General features: G+C 39.0%; 1 protein-coding gene across 1 annotated transcript in view; it reads right to left on the bottom strand.

The window, feature by feature from the left end:
- The window catches only part of SPMIP7 (sperm microtubule inner protein 7), a 51863-nt gene extending 38697 nt beyond the window's left edge, over window positions 1–13166 (bottom strand). The window contains exons 1-2 of the mRNA XM_062179141.1: window positions 12608–13166; window positions 3590–3687 (exon numbers count right to left, since the gene is read on the bottom strand). Of these exons, the coding sequence (XP_062035125.1) occupies window positions 3590–3687; window positions 12608–13166 (657 nt within the window). The remainder of the gene's footprint in view (window positions 1–3589; window positions 3688–12607) is intronic.
- Between the last annotated feature and the right edge of the window lie 1971 nt (window positions 13167–15137).

Here is a 15137-nt window from a genome sequence, read left to right as displayed (position 1 = left end):
TTATTGGAAAAGACTTTAATGTTTACATGGAATGAAGGATATCACTTCATTTGTTGCTTTGGCTTTGGTTCTAGGTTTGGTTCTAGCCCAGAAGTGTAGCCTCTGAGTGATTTGTTTTGCTTTAATCAATGTCAGCTGTGTCTATAAGTAAGCGTGGTCTAGTCTGTGGCAGATTGTAGAGATAGAATTGTGTCTTTGATATGAATGTGGATTTCCTAGGCTGTGCCTCATCAGTCCTCAAAGAGTTGGGTGTCAGTTACACTAGGGATTATGGTAGCCAGGGCATGGTTCTTGTGCTGAGGAACAAAAAATAGACTGTCCCAGTGGCAACGCTGTGTGATGCTGGGGCTTAAAGCTCCAATAGCTGTGGCTTGAGGACTGTGTGATGGAACCCTTCCCAGGTCCTTCTGGGAGAGTGAGACTGACGCTGGAGCTTATAAACTGGGTGATTACAAGGTATACAGAAGACTTTGCACTGGCAAGTATAGGTCCACAGAGGTGGAATGCAGGCAGGTTCTTCCCTTGGTTCTTCCAAACCAATGGGTTTGAAGAAATTATAGTGATTGTTACATTCTTAGTGTTTCAAGATACAGTGGGTTGTTTCCCAGGTCTCCCAGCATGGGACAGAGGTGTTGGGAATGGTTGTAGCCACCTTCCTGAAGCAAACCAATACAAACAGAACACTGCAGATATGGGGAGTTTGAATTACTCCAACCATCCAACACCAACAGTTCCGGTTCTGCAAGGCACAGCAGAATTGCCCCGGGTTCTCATGTGGCATGCAAATGTGATGTTGGAGCTTGTGGCTGGGGCTCCCAGGACCATGGGCTAAAAGGTACAGCGAGAACTTCCTCAGGTCTGGCCCAGATTTTTTGTGAGTTACTGCTAGCGCTAGCCTCAAGAAGCTGAGGGGAACCCAGTAGATTAGAGAGTTAGCAGAGTTCCAGGGCTTATACCCAGAACTCTCACAGTTGTAGGGTTCTTCCTGTAAACTGCTCTAACTCTGGCTCTTGTTCGTCACTTCTGGTAGCAGGAGGGTCTGCTTGCTGTTTGCTGAGTGAGAACAGAGCTCAGTTGTGACTCTCCTCCCACAGTAAACTGAGTTTGGCATCTGTAGGGGTGTGATAGAAGAGGGGAGGGAGGCAATGCGGCTTCTCTTTGGAGCAAAGTCATTGCTCAGACCCAGGCAGCCCTGCAGGCTGGACTTGAACTCAGAGGGGACTGTGTAATTCTCCCTCAGTTAAAGCTGCCAGTGGTGAGGTGCTGGGGCAACTTCTTCCTGCCCCATCTTGGCAAGCCGGTGTTTCCCATCTGGCAGCTGTGTACACAAGAGTGGCAGGTGGCATGGCCAGCCATGGGGGTTTGTCTGTCCCGTTTCCTTCCTGTCCTGCGGAGTCTTTGCTCTGTTCTGTCACTTCTCCACTGAAAATCTCTCACTCAGTCCCCTGAGAATGTGGTCCTACCTTTGTTTTTCTGTTCTTTTTGCAGCTGAGGTCAGTGCAGATTCTCACTATTGAGTCATCTTGAATCTGTATTCATGTTTTATTCCTTTCCCCCTCTCCAAATAAGGTCTACACCTGTCTTCAAATACTTGGAACTCTTTTTATTTGTATCCATCTTGCTATTAAGTTAATATAATTTCCATGTGAAAATGTGAGTCATTTGGGCTTAAAAGTATCCATTTGGTTACTTTTTATGCATTCTATTTCTATGCTGACATATCTACTGTTCTGGTATTTGTATCTTTCATTATTTCATTGATCACTGTTATAGCTGCTACATGAAAACCCCTGATAATTTTAGCATCTAGATTGTCTCTTACATTGAGAATGTGTCACATTTTCCTTTGCCTATTTATGTTCAGTAATTTGGAGTGTATACCCACTTTGTGAACTTTCTGTCAAAGGAACCCTGGATTCTCTCAAATAAATTAAAAGAAATCTTTTAGGAACTCATTGGGTCTTGGAGGAATAAACATTTTTAACAACTTTTTACAATAAATATTTTCATTTCTCAAATCACATTTGGTTCCTGTTCTTTTCCTCAAATTTTGCTTTTCTTAGACATTCAGTTTCTTTATCTCTTTGAACAATGATGTATGTTTTAGATTGCTGTGCTATTAGAGAGATGTGTGTGCTACTCCTTTTTACTTCATCTGCTGGTCAGTTTTGACAGTTTCTACTTGTGGATTATTGGTTGTCTGCAATTTCTTTTATTATTATTATTTATTTATTTGACAGGTAGAGTTATAGACAGTGAGAGAGAGAGAGAGAGACAGAGAGAAAGGTTTTCCTTCCGTTGGTTCACTCCCCAAAATGGCCAGTACAGCCAGCACTGAGCCAATCCGAAGCAGGAGCCAGGAGCCTCCTCCTGGTCTTCCATGCAGGTGCAGGGGCCCAAGCACTTGGGCCATCCTCCACTACCCTCCCAGGCCACAGCAGAGAGCTGGACTGAAAGAGGATCAACCAGGACTAGAACCTGGCGCCCACATGGGATGCTGGCACTGCAGGTGGAGGATTAACCAAGTGAGCCACGGCACCGGCCCCTAGTTGTCTGCAATTTCATCAAAAATTATTCCTTTTCTCTGTGTCCACTTTGTGGACACATTACCTCAGGAAAGCAGTAGAGGATGGCTCAAGTCCTTGGGCCCCAGCACCCACATGGGAGATGCTGAAGAACCTCCTGGTTCCTGGCTTTGGATCGGTGCAGCTCCGGCTGTTGCGGCCAATTGGGGAGTGAACCAGCAGATGGAGGACCCCTCTCTCTCTCTCTGCTTTTCTTTCTCTGACTTTCAAGTAAAATAAATAAATCTTTGAAAAAAACCAATGATTTGCATATGTCAAATAGTTGTATTTGGTATGTAAAATATATCTCAATAAACTTTTTTTAAAAAGTCTTTTCATATCTATGTATCTCTGTTCAAGTATCCTAATTTAAATATCAATGGTTTAGAGATTATAAAATCCATATAGGAAAATGATTTAAAAATATAATCCTTAAATTTGGAAAATATCTAGCTTTTAGTTTTTAAAGTTTACTACCTGTATGATCTTAAAGTGAGTTACTTAACATCACCAGGCTTCACCTTTCTTAAGTAACATGGGAATCATGACAGTGTCCTGTTTAGAAGCAGAGACCGTGACAGGAGTGTTGTTCCAATGCCATGTTGAGGGAATGTCTGCAAGTGAAGGGGAGTGAGGAAAGCAAGCAGCATAAGGAAGAGAACCTAGAGCCTGTGGTTCCAGCTGGAGTCCAGCTTTAGTCTGCTCCCTAAGGAAGTCAGCCAGTCATCAGGCAGTCTGCAGGCAGTGTGGGGGAGTGCAGTCCTGCAGGCTGGTGGCTTCTGTGGGCAGGGACACCTGCCAGTAAAGCAACTGGGTTGGGAACCACCAGCTTCTACATCCCTCTCCCCTCTGTGCAGCTGTAGGGCCAGCATGAGATGCAGAAGCTGCAACATCTGTACAGTGCCTGGATCACATGAAGCATTTTACAAACAGTAACTTTTTTCCAAGAAAATAAAATATTGAATACACAATGAAATAACCTAATTATAACTTTTGTGAAACACTACCCAGTATGAAAATCTTACTGTGTACTCTGCCTCCTCATCAAATGAGTATGCGTGGTTTACTGAACAGCCTTCATGATGTGGTTGTACAGGAGTAACTTTCACTGGGCTCGTCCAACCTGAAAACAAAAAGTACATGTGCGCTGGGTTAAACACATGGCACAGAAATTCTTTCTTCCCCCAGAAGTAGCCCCAGTAGAAAGTTCCTCTGTGCGGTAAGTTCTTTCTTTAATGTATTTTCTGAAAACTTCCCTGGATCTCTCAGAATGAGAAGAGGGTAGCTCTGGACTTTACATTAGTGTAATTCTAATAGTGCAGAATTATTTCCTGTTATTGGAAAAGACCTGTTGGGTACTATGAATCTGTGAATGTGCATGTAGCTATGCTGGGGGTGGTGATGACAAAAAGCAAGTCTGCTTAACCATGCAGATGATTCATCCAATGATAGATAAGAAGTCCTAAAAGACTAACAAATATAAAGGCAGCCTTTTATTTACAGGGTAAGTATTTACTGCTTATATATGTCTCATATGAGAAACAGGGTTCCTGGTTTTGAGGTGCCCTTGTGCAAACAGAAAGTACAGGCCCATGAGTAGATAATTTCTATATAATGCAACAACTGTAAGAATAGTTGAGCTTAGAGTGTTGTGGGGTGTATCAGAGGATATCTCATCTAACCAGATTGTCAGGAGTCAGATACATCTTCCTGAAGACGACACCTGATCCAGTCTTGAAAACTGAGTAGAACTTGCATAAAGAGGACATGAAGGAAGGCTATTCATTAAAGACAAGCAAATAGCATGGGCAATGGTAGGCCTCCCTATGAGCGCATCATAATGTGAATAAAAACTATAAAATATTAGCTGTAGATCATGAAATGGCAGACAGGGAACAGTGGAAGATGAACAAGAGGGATAAGACAGGGTGAGGACATGAAGACCTTGGACTTAACTTACAGATAGAGTTAATCATAGAGACAGTTTTAATCAATAGAGACTGATAACCACACAAATTACTCTGGTTGGGAGAAGTGACAGGTATATGTGAAGATGATTGTAGTATTTCTAATAGCTTAAGAGATTTGTTTTCCTACACCATGGATACTTCTAATTTGGTCCTCTACTCTGTAGTTTATAAATTAATAAAACTTGGCAAAATGTGAATTTGAAAGTTGCAATTAGAAGCTAGGTGGATAGCACAGAGATGCTGAAGCACAAGAGAGATGACTCATCAGAGATTCTGGGGACAGCACAAGCTTTTGTCCTCCTGGAGCCCACTCCGGTGGGCTCTATATACATCCTTGTTTACAGGTTTGAAATCTTACAATTAACAGTTAACAAGGAAGGGGCAAAATTTCTGGCCAATAATTTACATGCTCAACAGGTTTATTAAGAATTAGTTGTTATAATATTTTTAGCATTTGCAGTTTCATAGTTTCAATGCAATGTTTTCATGACTCTCTCTCATATATGCATACATATATAATATATATAATATGCATATTATATATTATATTAATTATATTAATATATATTACATATTACATAATATATAATTATAATTATTTTATAATTATACAATAACAATGATACATTATATTATATATTACATATACTAACATATATTAGTATTAATATTAATACTATTACATATTACATATAATTTATTTGAAAGGCAGAATATTATATATATATATTATATATATAATATAATATATATATTATATATACTAATATATATATTATATATATTAGTATATATAATATATATATATACATAATATATAATTATGTATAATATATATTACTATATATTATACTATATATTATATAATACTATTATATATTAATATTGATTAATATTAATAATCTTATATAATATATAACATATATAATACATAATTTATTTGAAAGGCAGAATGACAGAGAGAGATAGCAAGCAAGTGCATTCCCATATACTGGGTTACTCTCCAAAGGCCTACAACAGCTATGGTTAGGAAACTCCACCTAGGTCTCTCAAGTGGGTATCAGGAAATCAAGCAGTTGGGCCATCATCTGCTGTCTACAAGGGTATGCATTAGCAGGAAGCTGAATAGTAAGTGCAGAGTAGCCAGCATTTGAACTGGGCACTCTGATATGGGATGAGAGTGTCCTGATGCCACAGTGCCTTCTCTGATTCAGTCAATATTTGACCAAGAAATTCAGAGCAGAACCAACAAAGGGGACTGGTAAGGGAGAGGTAGGGAACAATTGGGTGCTGGGTGGTCTGTGGATTTGGGAGGGGCATTAGAAAGACTAGAGTATTAGAAGGCCTTGATGTGCCACTGTAGGCTTTGAAGATAGTGGAGGCCATATATATCCTCTGGGAGGAGAGTCCCCTAACAGTGAACAAGGAAACAGCCACTTCTGATGTGGTCATCTGAATGAGATTGGAATTTGATTTCCCTTAGATGAGGGCTAAGATGATCCCATGATTTCAGCATTGGTAGATCCTAAATAAAATCCCAATTTCAATAATGGATAGAATAACCAAAGATCAATAACATAGAAGAATTGAGTAACACTGTAATTTGAATAGAAAAATTCATTCAATAGTGGAATACACAATCTTTTTAAACAGTATTTTTATTTGAATATAGAAACACACACAGACACACACATACACAACACATACACACATGGGGTAGGCTTGTGGGGAACAGAGAGAGGGAGAAACTGATTCCATCTGCTTGTTCCTTCTCCAAAAACCCACAACATCTGGTCTGAGTCAAGCTGAAATCTGGAGCCTGGTCTCCAACATGGGTGGCAGGAACCTAAGGACTTGGGCTATCATTTGCTGCCTCTCAGGGCGTGCATTAACAGGAAGGTGGAATCAGAAGAGCTGGGACTTGAACCTGGCATTCTGATACGGGACGTGGGTGTTCTAAGTAGCATCTTAATTTCTACACCAAATGTCCTCCCCAAGGAATATACATTTTTCTCAAGTATATAGGGAACATTCTCTAGAATAGACCATATGTTAAGTCAAAAAACAAATCTTCATAAATTTTCAAGAACTGAAATCATACAATTTGTGTTTCTAGTCCAAACAAATTAGCAATCAATAAAATAAGGAAAACTTTTAAAATTAATAAGTATATTGCTATGGCTTGGATATGGTTTGTCCCCCCTGGGGTTCATGTATTGGAAGGATGGCCTACTCTATAGTGATCTGGAGAGGAGTGGAACTGTAAGGAAGTGAAGCCTACTGAGAGGTCTTTAGGGGAAACTCCCTAGGAAGAGATTCAATAGCTCTTGAGGGGACCCACTTATTCTCACTAAAAGTGCATTTTTATAAAGAACAACAGGGCCCACCCACTCACTGGGTTCCCATCTCACCACATAAACTCTCCTTCTCTCACATACTCTTGCCATGATGCTATCTTTAATGATATGTTGCATACAGAATTATCTAACAGATGAGGCTTCTCAAATTTGGACTTTCTGCCTCTAAAACTGTAAGGTAAATAAAGCTATTTTATTTATAAAATTCTCAATCTTGAGTATTTTGTTTTAACAACAGAAATCTGAAAAATATATACATGGATATTAAATACTATACCACTAAACCACCAATGAATCAAAGAAAAAAAATCACAAGTGAAATTTGAAATTTTCTTGAGACAAATGAAAAACCTAACACACTTATGGGGAATGATATTATCAAGATGACAGAAGAGGAAGCTCTGGACTCTCTCCCCTCAACCCCACACTGATTCAGGACACTCACTTACAAAGACCCTGTCTTGTGCAGTACAATCACAGAAAAGACTCCCGAGCTCCCAGATTCATGTAGAGGAGGAACAGTTTTTGGTTCATTTGTCCAGTACTAAATCTTTCACAACAGGGATTTCCCCACAGGGCTGGTTTCTGTTTCATCCCTGGAGCTCTGATGAACCCAGCATAATGTAGTAACCCAGAAGAAAAGAGATGGTAGCTTGGCTGGCAAATGACATCTATCCCCACCCCTACATATTCAACACACTGTGAGCAAATGAAAAACTCAGTTTCTCTAGCTTCCCTCTGAGAAGTGAAAAAGTTGGGGTTTGCCCAAAGAGGCAGCACCTGTATCATCATTCCTGGAGCACTGATGGGTCTTCCACAGTTTAGCCACCTGGGGAAGGACAGAGATGGTTATTTGGGCTAGTAAGTGACCTAGATCTAAAGGGGCCATCATTGATCTAGATGTCATAGATCTTAAAAAGATTCAGAACCAAAACTTCTCTGGGGTTGTGCAAAGAACTAGCACTTGTCTCACTAGTCTAGAATATCTTGATGGATCTAGTATAGTCTAGCTGCTTGGGAGAGAACAGAAATGGCAGTTTAGACTGTTAAGACACCAAAGCTTTCCCACTGATCAGCACAGAGTAAATGGGAAAAAATCCCAGCTCTTAGGTTTCTTTGGGGATGGAAAGAGTTGGTAGAGGTCTTTAGAACCTAACTAGGCTGATAGATGGAGGTCTTCTCCCTTATAAGGCCAGCTCATGAAGACTGGAATAGGTGCCTGGTTTCTCTAATGCACAAACACCTACACAGTGATCAAGTACAATGAAGTTTTAGGCAACGATTCTACAAACAAAAGAAGAAGATAAATCTTCAGAAACTGACCATAATTAAATGGAATTTTATGATTTACCCAATAGTGAATTCAAAATAACTGTTATAAATATGCTGAGATTCAGAGAATTAAAACATAGGGAAGAGACAGAAATGTAATAATAATAGGATATTTCAATATCTGACTTTAGAACAACTAGATAAAGACTAATAATGAAGCAGAGATCTTGAGTAACATATAGATCAAATGGACCTAATAGATGTGTACAGAACATTCCACCCAATAGAAGCATTCTTATCAAGGATACACAGATTGATAAATCACATGATAGGTCACAATAAAAATCTTAAAATTTAAGAAGACTGAACTCATGCCAACTGTTTTATTCCTTACCAAAATGGAATAGAACTAGAACTCCACATAAGAAAAATAAGAAAATTCACAAATATATTTAAACTACACAAAAAATACTTTTTATTGAATGAAAAAAATCAAAAAGAAAATCAGAAACACAAGATAAACAAAAATGAAAACACAGCATACCTAAATCCCAGGGATGCAGCAAAAGCAGAACTAAGAGGTAGGTTCAAAGTGATAAATATCTACATTTAAAAGGAAAGATTTCATATAAACAACCTAACTTAATACTTCAAGGACCTAGAAAAAGAAGAACTAATCTCAAAGTTGGCAAAAGGACAGAAATAATAAAGACTAAGTTATATGTAAAAGTAGAAAAAGAAAAAAATAGTGAAAAATCATTGCAACCAAGATATGTTTTTTTTTAAAAAAGATAAACAGAATTGACTAAGAAAAAAGAAGTCTCAAATAACTAAAACTAGAATTGAAAGGGGGTCATTAAAACTGAATTTACAGATATAAAATAATTATAAGAAACTTAGAACAACTGTGTATCAACCTACTGAATAATCTTGAGGAAACAGAAAACTAGAAACATAACCTACCACAACTGAACCATGAAGAAATAACAGCCTTGCAATGAAGGAAGGGTGTCAATCAGTAAAAAAGTTCTTCCAACAAGGAAAATCCTGAACCACATGGCTTCACAAAAGTCTACCAAACATTTAAAGATGAATTAACACAAATCCTGTTCATGCTATTCAAAACAAAACAAAACAAAACAAAACCTGAAAGGCAGTCCAAATTCAATCTCCCTCTGCCACTTCACACAAGAAGAAGGCAGCATTCTATAAGTCAGGAAGACGTTCCTTAGGAGGAACCAATCTGAATACCTTGTAATCTTTGGCTTCCTAGTCTTTAGAATTGTGAGGAAATTTTCTGCTAATCTCTCACTAAAAATAAAAAAAATAAAAAAATTGGAAATTACATAGAAAAGTAATCAATCTTTTTAAAAAAATATCATGCAGGATCTCTGTCATTAATGTGATGTACACTGCTATTTAATGCTATAACTAGTACTTCAACAGTATTTTTTCACTTTGTGTTGCTATGTGAGGGCAAACTTGAAATCTTTATATATACTAAACTGATTTTCTGTATATAAAGAGAATTGAAAATGAATCTTGATAGGAATGGAAGGGGAGAGCGAGTGGGAAAGGGGAGGGTTGCAGGTGGGGGGGAAATTGTGTGTGGGGGAAGCCTTTGTAATCCATAAGCTGTACTTTGGAAATTTATATTCATGAAATAAAAAAAAAAAAGAATTGTGAGGAAAAGAAAATGCCGGTTCTTTCTGCCACCCACTCTTATTTTTCTATAGTAGCCTGAACTAAACAAGGGTTTTAAAAGACAGGAGCATATACAAAGTTACAATAGTGATATGAGGAGGCCAAAGGTAGGAAGCAAGGAGGTGACCATAGACAACTTCTATTTTCTTTGTTTCAACGAAGAATGGGTCATCTGCAATGAAAAGCTGAGTCCAATAAGGGTTCAAAAATAATTTGAATAAGTTTAAAATAGTTGATTGGCAAGTGAAAAAGAAAGCCAATGAGGCACTTTTAAAAGGGGAAGCAGGGAACCCAATTTAAAGTCTAGACAAGGTTGGAATGGGATGAGAATAAATAAGCAATATCATTTTTAATGATCTTGCTTTACATTTGTGAAAGTCCACTTAAAAGCATACTGGTTGGAGCCAGCACTGTGGTGTAGTGGGTAAAGCCACAGTTTGCAGTGCTGACATCTCATATGGGTGCTGGTTCATGTCTCATGTCCTGGCTGCTCCACTTCCAATTCAGCTCTCTGCTATGGCCTAGGAATGCAGTAGAGGACGGCCCAAGTCCTTGGGCCCCTGCACCCATGTGGGAGACCTGGAAGAAGCTCCTGGCTCCTGGCTTCAGATCAGCTCAGCTCCAGCTATTGCAGCCAGTTAGGGAGTGAACCAGCAGAAGGAAAATTTCTCTCCCTGCCACCCCTCGCTCTCGCTCTTGCTCTTGCTCTCACTCTCTCTGCCTCTCTGTAACTCTGCCTTTCAAACAAATACTCTTTAAAAAAAAGCATACTGGTGTGTCACATAACCAATTCTGAGGTGTCCTTTATCAGAATGATTGAAAATAATGTGAATTTAGGTTTTCTAAAACCTGGAAGTGCATATCATTTATAATTAATGACTATTTCTAGGATTTAGTTATTGAAAGCCTAGCATAAATTATACTGAACTCAACTCCCAAATTGCAGATATCACTCTATGACATTGTTCATAGCAACTAATAGCTAATACTAACTGAAAGCTTTATCAGATTCCAGAAATTTTGCTAAGCACTTTAAATGTCTTAATTATTGCAATAGTATAAGTCAATTACTATTATTTCCAATTTAGGTATGAGGTAACTGAGATTATGCAGTCTACCTTTATACAATCTGAATATTTATTGGTTCCTTTCTTTATGTCATATATGTTTACATGAATTACAGCAAATGGTCCTTACCATTATAATGAATTACAAGTATGTGAATTTTAAAAATAAGGATACACAGTCATAAAAAGTACAGAATATAGTGTTGGGTCATATAGTAAATATTTGCCAGGATTTGAGCCCAGGTAGTCTAACTTAGAGTCAATCTTTTGAGGTCCTCTATAGTACTGATTCAAGCAGTGAAATACATTGGACAAATGAGTTCTACGTTTGACTATGAAGTGTTGGTGCAAAGTTCATTAATTTTAGTTTCACGTTAGCTTTATCAAACCATTTATTCAACCTATACCTTCTTAGAATAGCATTTTATGAGTTCATTCGTAGAAGAATTTACATGGAAAAAAACAGCAAATTTGTCCCTAAAATTACACTAATGTTTTTTGCCTATAAGGTAAGTAACATGCTCGCCTAAAATGAAAAAAAAAAAAAAGATTTCCATTCCTCTAAGGAATTTTGACTAGCAATAGCATTTTACATCATGATATTAGCAAATATTAAGCTCAAGCTTGTTTCTTAATTAAGTAGAAAAAGTCATTAGTTCAGAATCAGTGAAATGTAGTGAGATGGATATGAACTCATCAACAGTTCCTTCAATGCCAAGACCTGAACATTTTAGCGTCTAGATATACAGCTATTTGTCATATGTAGATACAAATATATTTGATTCTCAGTAATGCCATATTTCCCTGGATAGAATTTCCAATGGGTTATAAAATAATTCTTGTGCCGACGTGACTAAGGGGTTATCCTTCCTGCCTCCAAGGATGTAGATCTATTTATGCAGTGATTGTTTCCCTTTGGCTTCTGTTCTTAGTACACAGAAAAATTACTTTCAACTACTTTCCTATTTCATTTCAAACACTATAACCTAACTATTGGGTTAGGCTCTGTGGTACAGCAACTTAAATCACTGCTTGGGATGCCCATATATTGTACATGAGTGCTAGTTTGAATCCTGGCTACTATGCCTCCAATCCAGCTCCATGCTGATGTGCCTAGGAGGGCAGCCCAAGTACTTGGGTCCCTTCTACTCACATGGTAGACCCAGATGGAGTTCCAGGCTCCTGTTTTCGGTCTGGCCCAGTCCCAGCTATGTGGGCATTTGGGAGAGTGAAACAGCATATTGAAGATACTCTCTCTGCCTCTCCCTCTCTCCAACACTCTGCCTTTTAAATAAAGATAACTAAAAAAATCATTAAAAAAACTCTTCATTAATCACAAATTATTTTCTGATGAAGCAAAAGAGGCTTGCTATGTAATTATCAAAGTGATACCTACATCCCTTTGGATAAAATTAAGTTGCCCTTAAATATAGATCAAACTGTTGTACAGTTTGTGTTAGTCACTCAAACTAATGCATGCCCTTCTAAAAAAGCACCTAAAATGCATTTTACAAAAAAGTTTATAAGAGGGCTATCGTTTTTCTTAGAATCTCTAATTTCTAAATAATTTCTTAACATTTTAACATAACCATGAAAATCTCGAATCTTACATACATCCTGTTCTCCCTCACTGGAGTACTTAAAACATGTAACATCCACATCCCTTTATTTACCTCCAAGCCTTGCTCTGATGGAGGTGTCCGATACTTCTCTGGAATTCCATCTCCTGTCCTGTTGCAGTTCTTCTGATAGAATTTTATGCCTTTTTATTGTTGTTTGAAATCCTGTGTCTGGTCTAGGAACTCGATGTTGAGGTTTCACATCACTGAAATCAACCAGGTTTGGTATGGTTCTGCCAATGCCAGGCTTTAAATCAGCATCACCACCAGGACTCATAAACATTGAACAGGAATCACTTAAGGGCACATCATCCCGCAGTGGAAATAATGGATAATCCGGCCCATATGGCGGGGGATAGGGATAGTGCAAATGATAGTCTGGCAGGACCGAAGGGGGATAAGGATGAAACTTAAGAAAGGTAGGGTTGTATTTATTTTCAAATCTGCCATAATTATGTCTGTCCTCAAATCCTTTCACAAAAGGCATGTTGATTTTTCTTAAGAGATCACAGTAGTGTGGATAATCTGTATTGTTAAGGGCCTTTGTTCCTGAATGGATGAACCTTTCAGAGATACTTATCTTTCCAGGTTTGTACCAAACTTCTGTATCCATGGCCTTTGTCGTTATATTTTTGATGAGTATCAGTTGTTTCTGATGACTCCTTCAACTACACAAACTCTTATATTTTCAATAATTGATTTAATCAAGCATAAAATTATCCATAAAATTAATATGGGTAGAATAGTCTTTTTCCTTTAAGTTAATTTTTTTTTTCTCCACAAAAGTTAGGAGAGAGCAATAAAGGAAGAGAAGAAAAAAAAAAGCCAAGCCTTGTTGCTTGGCAACAACTGGAATTCTAACACATTGAGCCATTTACTATGTAAGTCATAATGTGATTCTTAAGTAAAACCAAAATAGCCTTACGAGTACTTCCATGATACTTTTATCCCCAATGGTCAAGAGATCTGTGTTCATTTATCTTAACTTTCCATAACTTGATGTTTCAATGTATAAAATGATAAAAGGAATATAAAGCAGCCAACCCAGTGACAATAATCATACATATTAAAAGTATATATATATATATATATATATACACATGTGCCTACAGAAAAGTATTTGCTTGACAGAAAAAATTACTATCTAAATAAAAGCAAACGTCAATGGACTGCAGAAAATAAACATGTATTAAAGTTACCTACTGTATCTAATTTTTAAGGAAAAATAGTCACAAATTAAGAAGTGCAGGTTCATTCTTTTCATGCCCTAAATTATCCTTACTTCCCTGCATGCTACCATGATGTATGAAGTAAGAGCAACTAGGATTTTAAGCTCACTTCAGGAAACAAGAGTATTGACTATTCACCCCATGCAGAATGTCTCATTCAATCATCATGGATTACTAACATGCAGCATATGTTTCATTTAAATCATTAATACACAAGTTCTCTAAAAAGCTCTATTCTAATTTGGTTCTCCATAAAAATTGCTACCAAAGAAATTCTCAATATTAGAACTGGGGATAGAAGCACATACCATCCTTACTGCAGGAAAAATGCAAACCAGGCAAGATTCTAGCTCAAAAGATATAAGCATATTATCTACAGTCAGCCAACTGCAAAAAGAGCAAGGGGTTGTGGTACTGGTGGGGTAACCAGAATGCTTATGACCCACCTAAAATCCTTAAAGCTTTGAGATCTACTACTCAACGCCAGAGGAAGTTGAAGTAGGTGGCGAGGCTGTCAGAGTGTAGCATACCAGTGACAGCACTGACTCTACCCAGGATCACTTGCTGCTTCATTTTCAAAGGTGACAACACCCTTATCAGACATTCTGTGTTTCAGTGCTCAAACTTCACTCTTAATGTATTTGCGTCGACTGCATAAACTCTACTTCTACTGCTGCTCCCTTAACAGTAAGAAACTCCTTTCAGTGGAAGAAAAGCAGAGGCATGATTCTTCTTCAATTTTTCTAAGATCTGATTAGAAACAGCCCCTTCAGCTGATGGGTGGTTTTTACGCATGTGGGTGAGAAAAGAGGCTCTCTCGGGCTGAAAGTCAGTTTCGTCCGCGGTCATTTCTTCCTCCTCGGGCTAAAAGCCTGACTCTTCACTTCCACTAGGTGGGCACTGCCTTTGTCCCCCGACTAAGCCCCGCACATCGGGAGAGTGTGAGCTCCAAGACCCAGGAGCGCCTCCGCGGGCCGGCCCTGCGCCCACCCACAGGCCCTCACTCGCAGGGGTTGATCCGTCTACACCCTCGCTGGAGCCAAAGCACCACTCTGAGGTAAAGGCACGGGCTTTGGGGTTCGAGGTTCGTCTCCCAGCTCCAGAACCTTCCCGCCGCTCAAGTTCTCGAGGATTCCCCGGCCGGCGGTGCCCGGCGGTCCGGTCGCGACGGCCCAGGGTTCCCCACGGCCCCACGTCAGGGACCCGGGCTGCCCACCTGCACCGACCCCAAGCAACAGCCCGGGCGGAAGTGGTGCGCGTCCGTCCGGTCCGTCCTTCCGGTCCGCCGCCCGCCGACTTCCGGCGGCCGGTGGGCGCGCGCCGCGTAACGACCGTCTGCGCGGACGAGAGTGGGC

This window comes from Lepus europaeus, chromosome 20 (genome assembly GCF_033115175.1).
Source record: "Lepus europaeus isolate LE1 chromosome 20, mLepTim1.pri, whole genome shotgun sequence".
In the NCBI taxonomy this organism is placed as follows: domain Eukaryota; kingdom Metazoa; phylum Chordata; class Mammalia; order Lagomorpha; family Leporidae; genus Lepus; species Lepus europaeus.
The sequence above is the reverse complement of the archived record's forward strand: the minus strand, read 5'-3'. Positions and strand labels throughout refer to the sequence as shown.